Raw genomic sequence first — 9395 nt, forward strand, 5'->3', positions numbered from 1 at the left:
GATTTCAAATACTTATCTCCTAATATCTCAGTTGGAGGTATCACTATTCATGTCTTATACGAGGAAGATATATAATCCATCGACCACAGAGTAGTAGCCAATTCCATATTGTCTAGTACTTAATGTTGACCGGATTATGCCAATCAAGTTACAATATGGATATATGTTTAAGTGGCTTGACATCACATTCATTATGTTGAGATGTTACGAAACTTAGATCTGGAATTTCCTATCCATTATCTTTGTTTACTATGCAAATTTTCCATTCGACAATCAATGATCTCCTTTTATTATCAATAGATGCTATAAGCTTATTGAAAAAATGTGTCTTTGACTATCACTGATGGTTATTATCGTTCAAAATTACATTAAATATATAACATGTTACTAAGAAACAATAAGAAATCAATGGGATTACTTGGAAATAAATTTCATCAAATGATAAGATAGTATTCATTAATTAAGGACAACAGTAATATATAACTCACACCCAATATAAAAATGTACATGAAGACAGAGTTCAAGTGTAACCCATGAGAACTGGTTAATGTGATTGTTATTAGTATAGAAGAATTATTTCACTTGAAGCTTATGTTTCCGATTACATAACACGTAAAAGTAACATTTCAGACTTCATTCCGATAATGCATTATTTAAGCACACTCAATTTCATGAAATCAGTGCTTCCAGGTATTCCATGGTGGTTTAATTTCAATTGATTCATGATCTCAACTATTGAAATTACTATAATATCTACAAAACCCCTTCTGATATTAATATAATTACGTTCATATTTAGCCTATCCAAAAACTGTACATAGCTTACATTAACTAGAATAAACATAAACTTATGACTCAATTTTCCTATATTTGAAGACAACCAGTCAGTTGATATTTTCTTATATTGTTTATGTGTATGGTTTATGCTTAGTTATGAAACCTAATGAAATTCAAGAACGTCTTATGCTAGCGCGATTACATGGACACATATGGTATGTTCAACCGTCGGTTGCTATCAAAGGTGAAGGCCTATATGAAGGTTTAACATGGCTTAATGCGAACTACAATTCTCGGTGAATAATTCTTACTTTATTTCTTCTGAAAATCCATGTTCTCTTTATTGTTTTTGTGATGATTTGACTTGTTTGTTTGTTAATTTCTAAGAAAGAAGTCATCAAACAATCAAAATAATAATAACCTCATAAACCTAATTCAATCTATGTACCAATTTTGTTTTATTTATATTTTCTGTGTTTATAAAATTGTAGCTTACTTTTCCCCCTCCCTTTTTTTCAAGATTTTTAATACTTCTCCAAATTGACGTGTGTGAAATTGTGCACAGCATTTCCCCTTTGTATTTCCTACTTTTCATATTCTCTTATCATCCCTTCCTAATTGACCGGACTCACATCAAACATATAAGTAGATATTGTGTTACTCTATTTGTATAGGAAATTCTGAATTGGATAATAATAATAATAATAATAGCGCTTTCACAATATCTCTTCCAGTTTTCACCTGCTATATAAATATTTCTTTTCTAGCATTCAATCCTTATGCTTTTTTACATTAGCATTGTTGTTGCTAATATTCTAACAATTGATGTTTTCTTAATTGTATTAATAATAATACTTCTGCCAGTCTATACATGTATTCATTACTTATTGTCAAATATCTTTTTCCTACTCTTACTCACTTGGTTTGTTTTCTAACTACACCTTAATCTGGTATATCTTATTGTGCATATTTAACCTTTATGAATACTAATTAAACTTTCTTTAAAAATAACCAGTTATTAACTGTATGAGAAATAGAACAGAGCTACAGTTCTGCTTTTTTTTCAATTCGTATGTACAGCTTATTAATAATTTTCTACCAGTCAACTGAGTACTTCTATGTGTCTTAGTGATTGACTATCGGTGTTTGTTTTTTCTATTTCGATGAGTAATTAGTCTTCACTGCACCTTTCTTGTTCCTGTCTATTCCAGGCTATTTTTCTTTTCTTCTTATCCATAACGTGTATAATTTGTTTCTTATATGCTTTCATATGTGTGATAGAGATGGAGAACAATCGTGTTACAAATAATTAAACTGATAGGAAAAATGTTTATAAAACTCACTTTTGTCCTATTCATCATTTGGTCTATTCCCCTCCTTCTCCATCCTTATTTATTTTTTATTACTTTTATATAAATATATGAAGTAGATGATCATTACAGAAATGAGTAGGTCACCTTGAACACCTAGTTAACATACCGACTGCTGTCGATTAACTATTCTAAACGTGACAATTAATTTTTATCCTTTTTTTCAAATTGCTTTACAACTATGTATATCTATTACGCCATATAGATGTGTAAAATCCATTTTACAGAATTACTTACCAGAAATATATTAGGTTGCATAGTATTATTTGTAGTATTTTGACATCTTCAGTAAAAAAAGTAAATTGCTTTTTGGGGGCATTGTTCATTATTGCTTTTTCGAAATTATTTTTCTTCCCTTCCGATATCAATTACGGTGAATTAGGATTTTTTTTGTGTTCCCCGTATGTGTTCTCTTTTCTCCCGCTCATCCATTTTTTTTTCATTGAAGCTTCTAGGTTTTTACGTTGTATTTATCTTTTTCTCATATATATTTCTCTGTGTAGAGAGAAACGAATAATAATAACAACAACAAAAATAAACAAATCTGTTACAAACTATGGTCCGTTTTTATTAAATTTGGCTTAGAGTCTTGATTGTTCACCAATAACAGGCAAATATAGATGACATAACTCTGGATCTAAACAATACGTTGTTCAACAGTTACAGGTGTTTTTTCTTATTATGGAGATTATTGTTTCAGTTTGTTATTTTCTTCTCTCACTTCAGTAAAAGGTAACGTCTTGTTAGATATATGTGTATATCCTAACAGCAACAAACGAGACTTTGTGAATAACTTTTCAAAAAGTCATTCATTCATAAAAGCTGATATAAAATTGTGGAATAAAAAAATTAGCTTAGATTTTCTACCATGATTTACGATAGAAATACTTGTGTACTGAGGCTATCAACTATCAGTTGATTTGTGTTGAGACAGGCAATCAATAGGTGTGTGGTTGGAATTGGAGGTGTCCAAAAACTGATATTGATACACGACGTGCTACGCACTAACCCCCCCCCCAACTGAATACTTGAGTGGAAACACAAGAGTGAACGAGAAGGTGTATTGGACTACCGACTCTACTCCTTAGCAAATCAATCCATTTCTTAGCCAATGATATGCACATGTCCTCCAAGTCACTTCTGATTGCCATCGACTGACCTCATTTGGCTACTTCTAATTGGCTCACCGTTATCAGTGTGCAAATTTGCTTGTTATAGATGTACAAGCTCATCAATTGATCCAGTTGTGTGCGTTAAAATTGTACATGCCACCGTCTTCAATCATGGCTTGTAAGATAATCGTAATTTTAAATCCATTATCACAACTTTATCTATTCATCGAGTGTTTATGTTAATTGCAATGTCGATCTTCTGTTTTCGCTTCCTTTTACTGGGGTTATAATTGTTATCGTGCATTTTTCGAATCCATATTTTCCCATGACCTTTGCTTTCTTATTGGTTGTTGATACTGTTAGTTTGCTAGTTTTATATGTCCCATGGTCATTCTTTATTGCTATATAAACGGGGATGTTCCATTTCAGTGAATCTCCAAAATACCAATTTTTCTGCACCGTTGCATTCTTTGTAAGTTTCAACACTGGGGATTATTGTTTGAGAGATTTGCGCGTCAGTTCCCGCCTTATCGAGCTTGCAACAGATTCTGTTTGTACCATAGGCTGAACCGAATAGATGACCAAGATACAACTGAACAGAAAGGCAATCCAGACCTGTAAACCTTCAGTAACCCGTGACGTGATGTATTGAAAATATGATCATTAATTTCCTTTCGCGCTACCTTATCCAACTAACCTAATGGTATGTTATTGTTTTCTATCGAAAATTCGGGCTATGAATATGTTACTGTATGCTTCCAAATGTATAACTATAATTCGTTGTAAGAGGTCTTTGTTGAGTTTCGTGTTATTGTTATTCTGCCTGTATCGCAGTAGGTATGCTACACAAAAAGTTCTACTAAAATTAGGCGAATCTCGCGAATAAAGTAGTCTTTAAAAATATTATAACTAAGCATGCTTAAATCGCTGCCAGAAGTGAAATCCGAGACGAACGACAACAGCAGCATGTCGATACATTCACTAGATGAATCTTGAATATAACGGCTCACGCATTATGGATCCCACCACTGGCCACAATTCAGGTTTGTAACTAAACAGAGGTAATATCGCAATATCTCTGTCTAAGATACGTATATGGCAAAAGTGACTGGTCAGTTTCAAATGTGAATATAAACATCAAGGAAATAATACTACTTAGCTTCTTTCTAGTCAGTAAAGGCTACAAACTAAGATTCTTTTTTTAACTCAGCATCCACAGAGATTTACGTGATAGTGATTTCACATTAAAATAATATCTGCAGTAACGAAAACGGAAATTCAATCATATTTTTGTCCATCTGTCAGGTGGTAAGCCGCATCAATTAGGTTAAAATTAATAATTTTACTTGTATACCAATACTGCATTAGTTAGAAGAGAGTTCAGACTTATAAACAAGTACGGTAAAGCTGAATGCTTACATTTATGAACCATAGATCTTTAAAAAACCCTAATATTGTAAATGATGTACGTTCGAAAATGTTTACTCTATGTTTTGAATGTTTAATACAGTTGGTTAACTAAGAACCAAATACCAGATAAAATCTATTCTCCCTTACTTGCATATGATATCACACTGAGCTTCAAGAATATCAAAAGACCTAACTTGTGACTGAAGACAGTTATTATTTAACAAATATATAACTTTTTATAACTTATAATTTAGAAAGATTATTATACTTTCTAGAAATGACATTGAATCTAATCCGTATATATAAACTGCTGAGAATAAGATATTCCGATTTTATAAGATACATTTTCTAGATATAGGCAAAAGATTTACTGTATCATTGTGACATTTAATCAAGGAGGGAGGGAGAATGTAATGTTTGAATTTAGATTAAAATCGAATTTCACTTAGTGATACTAGATGTTAGATTTGCTTTCATCTAAACTATATGTACATCAAATCAACCACACATAGTATGTTGAACCGAGTCTGATTATTACTCAGATTTTTGGTTATTAAACCATCCAGCTCATAGAACGAAACCCTATTAAAATCACTGACCTGAGTTACACTAACTCGTTATTCTTCAATTAAGTGAAACAATTGTTCAGTTATCCTGTAGTTGTCATGGTTTTTTAGATATTGTCGAAATACTCACATTTGAAGTTACTGAACAAAATGTACCTTAGGAAAGGCTTTAAACGCATGCTGATACGAAAACATTCTAATAGAATTAATAGATTTACTGTACCTGCTCTTTTAAATCATCTGCAGGCTTTCATCCCGAGTGAAAATAACTGCCTACCTGTGATATTCCATGTGGATAACATTATGTCATTCGTAATTTCTTTTGAATCACTGGTAGAACAAAAACTTCCTGATTGTACGTTCTGAATGTTTTGACTGATAATGCATAATATCGATTGTATCCCCTTCTGAGGAGTCTCAAATTGGGGTAAAATAACTGTCTGATACTACCTATACTCAATCATTCTTCAGCTGATATTAATTTTATCGTCAAAACTAGCTTCAGATCTACAGAGAAAAACTCAACTATTGTTCGAATAATCATAATTCAATAGAAATGTGTTACACCTTAGTGCTGAATAAAACAGATTCAAGTATGCGAGGAAACAAGAAATTCTTCATCTCAGTACAAATTTACGGTGATAACAATATAAATTTGTGATTAAAATCAGCTTTATAACATTATCCCAATAATAGAAACTACTAACTAACTTGTATTCAAAGGTTCCGTTTTTGCTCGTCTTCTCTATATATATCCCTGATAAATCTTGTTTTTATGAAATTCTGATAGTCTATTAATTGAATACCAAGTCGAATTTTGTCATATTTACATGATGATAATTAAGCTGAGGAGTGAAGAAGGAGATACTGAGAGAAAAGGAAGAACACATCGAATCTGTAGACTGATAAAAGACATAAAGACTAGAGTTTAAACAATAAAGTTCGGTTGGAAAAAAATATGTATGAAAAATCAGAATTCAACTGAATGGTACTCTTATCAAAACTGATCACATCTTAGAAACTAATATGGATTTTTTGAGATGAAGTTATACAGATACTGTTTAAGGCGCTTCTTACAAACACGCCTATTTATTGTGAGTATTTTGTGGAGTTTGTTTCAGTGTATCAACAACGTGATGTTAAGGACCATATGATAAACGCTTTCCCATTTTCCAATGGATTATTACTGTAACTCAGCCTGACATATACTGGTCTAGGGTTTAAAGCAGTAAGTACTAGATTTGATACTTGGTGAAGAAAAAACAGACCGAGATACGATTCTATCTAGTTGTTGAGCTTAAAAGTAGAAAGAAACATATTTCCTGATGTTTTAACGGAGTGAACATTGGTAAAGTTGTAACTTCTGGAACTATTTTACGGATAACTATTATTTAAATTTCTTATTATATAATTATTGTATAACTCAATTATTGTGCTTCTATATTTCCTGTATTGTAAGCTTCTATTGGAATTACCAACTATTTCTATACGTTTTCATGTTCTTTAACTATTGCTAGTTAAATTAAACTTTTGCTCCGGTCTCTGTCACTTATGGTTTTATTGTGTATAAAGTATGATACCCTATTTGAGCTGCGTTATAGTCTGATTATTTATGCATATAAACTCACGAGTGTGTGAGTTAAAATGATTGCTTTACAACAGATATTTTATGTCCTTCCTATTCTCTTACTGAACGCTACTGGAGGTAGAAAGAGTACTACACCCTGACGAATAGGCGTTTAAATAGTCTCGGTCACACCTCAAGGTTGATTGATTTAGAAAATTACAAAATCAAATTCTAATTAGTGCATCTCTCTAGTGAAATCGATTTAAATGCAGGATCAAACATGTGTTTTTTACATTGTTATGCACCATTCATTGTTTTTTTTTTGCTCTTTATACCATCCAAATTGATAAGATAGAAGGGGAATATCTCAGCAGTGAATAAACAATTTCATTCACTACTAAAATACTCTGAATAGAGATACTACATGAAAAAAAACGGTAATACTAACCATGCCCAAAAGTAAGCTTCTTAAAATCTATTCTCAATCAGAAAAACAATTCCATGCTTCACAATAACAAATAAACTGACAGATAGAAGAAATAAATTTCGTTGAATTCCTCAATTAATAAAATACAGATTAAATATTATTGAGATAATGAACCGATCAATGGTGGTCAAACGTTAATCGGTTCATGATTTCAATAGGACTTAACAACCTCCGCAACCCTATACTGATAGATAAAGTGCTTACATTTCAGTGGATACAAGCGTAGCAGGATAACTAGAAAATTACCGAGTGACGAAATAGCAACACTTCAACTGTCAAATAACACTTCATCTGATAACAAGAGGAAAACTGGTCTTTTACAAGATACCTTCCTACTATCTCAACATAAAGAAAAACTACTATATAGTCTACCAATCTTCACTAGTGAAGAACAAAGCGATATTACCAATTAAAGTAACTAATACAAATAAATTGCAAACAATATGGTTTAGCTTGAAAATGTAAGCGTTTGAACTGTAAGAAGAGCTATAATTTTCAGACATCTTGACAAAACTATGAACGGTAATACTGGCATGACATATTTCAGTAGTTCAGCTAATAAATTTCCTTTGCTTTTAAACGAGTAAACTGTACTTGTGAGTCACCATCTTTATTTCTATAAATTTAATATTGTTAGTTGAAACAAAAGCTGTTTCCAATAGATTGATGACTAATATCGATTTTGTTTAAAATTTATGTGGTAATTTTGAAATGTTAAACAAAAAGAACTTTGATGTACTTTTTTTAAACATATTTCACCATTTTTTTTATAATTTTTAGTGTCATCATATTAAAGTAGGTCAAATTAAGAATAATCATCTTATATTTTATGTAATCGTCTAAGTGAATAAACATGAAAGATTATTGATGATATGAGTTTGATCAATCTCATGTTACCAAGACTTATGAATTAACTCCATGTCTTTCTCAAAAAAAAACTATCTAGTATAGTTAAAAGTAATTCATTAAAATTATCGGTATCTGTTTCATTATACCTTTGTGTAAAGCACTAAACTAGTTTTTATTGAAATCATCATTAAACTATTCTTTAACTTATTATAAAGGGATACTAACTTGGTATTATTATTATTACCATTAACTTAGTAACCATTTATAGATTCGTTTATTTGACTTTAATTCACAATCTAAGTATGAAGACTAATAGTGTAGTGAACAAGAATACTAGTTGGGGACAACCGAATGTATTTGAACACAAATTACAGACTATCTCACTAAATTCTGATAACCATACAATGAACAGTTAATTTGCAAAATAACAAGCAATTGTCTCAATCTTCACTGTTCCTTCTGTAAATATCAATCCATCTTCTCTAATTTCATTATTTATGCACTTTCCTACCAATTTCTCTTCATTCCTTATCGGTCTTCTGCCAAAATACATTCTAGGTCTGACCATCACCATATACTACTTATGAGGATATAAGTAGATAACACCGCAGTAGTACTATCTGGTTGTCAAAATTGAAGTAGGCGACGAGTAGTATTAACTTATAAATTATTGGCTAATAGTTGAACGACTGAGATATCGGTGCACTTGGAAAAGTACTGATAATTCTTTAGGTTAGATGCATGGTGTTCTATTGACTTTGACTGCATATTATGCCCTAAAAACTAACTTGGTAAGCAGAGATGGATAGTGGCTAGCAATGGAATCCAGGACGCGCGTTTCGTCCTATTTGGGACTCGTCAGCTGGATGTATCTGCATCTCAGAGTTGATGTTCACTCTAGGACTCCAACCCAGTACCTTTCGCTTCCAACGCCATCGCGTTATCCACTCAGCTACTGAGTCCTGATAGCCACTTGCTTGTGCAATGGGGTGAAGTTTGAATTCATTTAGTATTGTTTGTTTGAATCTTCCCATCGATGTGTTAGGACTGCAACTGGTCAGTCTCTAATTGGCATATGTGCATACTGTACTTATATGACTAACGACTACTAACATGATGTATGAATCGTTAGTCACTAATAATAACACTGATAATCAAATATATATAAGTACTGATATCATGATGACAATAAAGCTAGACAAATCAACATAGAGATACAAGCTACATATGATACTTAATTAGTACAATTAAAAAATTT

At 31.7% G+C, this 9395-nt stretch overlaps 1 protein-coding gene across 1 annotated transcript in view; it reads left to right on the forward strand.

The window, feature by feature from the left end:
* The window catches only part of Smp_000730 (ADP-ribosylation factor family), a gene marked incomplete at its 3' end in the record, with an annotated part of 5376 nt that extends 4300 nt beyond the window's left edge, over positions 1–1076 (forward strand). Inside the window, exon 4 of the mRNA XM_018790379.1 lies at positions 931–1076. Coding sequence (XP_018646292.1) covers positions 931–1076 — 146 coding nt within the window. The remainder of the gene's footprint in view (positions 1–930) is intronic.
* Between the last annotated feature and the right edge of the window lie 8319 nt (positions 1077–9395).

Source organism: Schistosoma mansoni (assembly GCF_000237925.1).
Source record: "Schistosoma mansoni, WGS project CABG00000000 data, supercontig 0113, strain Puerto Rico, whole genome shotgun sequence".
NCBI lineage: Eukaryota > Metazoa > Platyhelminthes > Trematoda > Strigeidida > Schistosomatidae > Schistosoma > Schistosoma mansoni.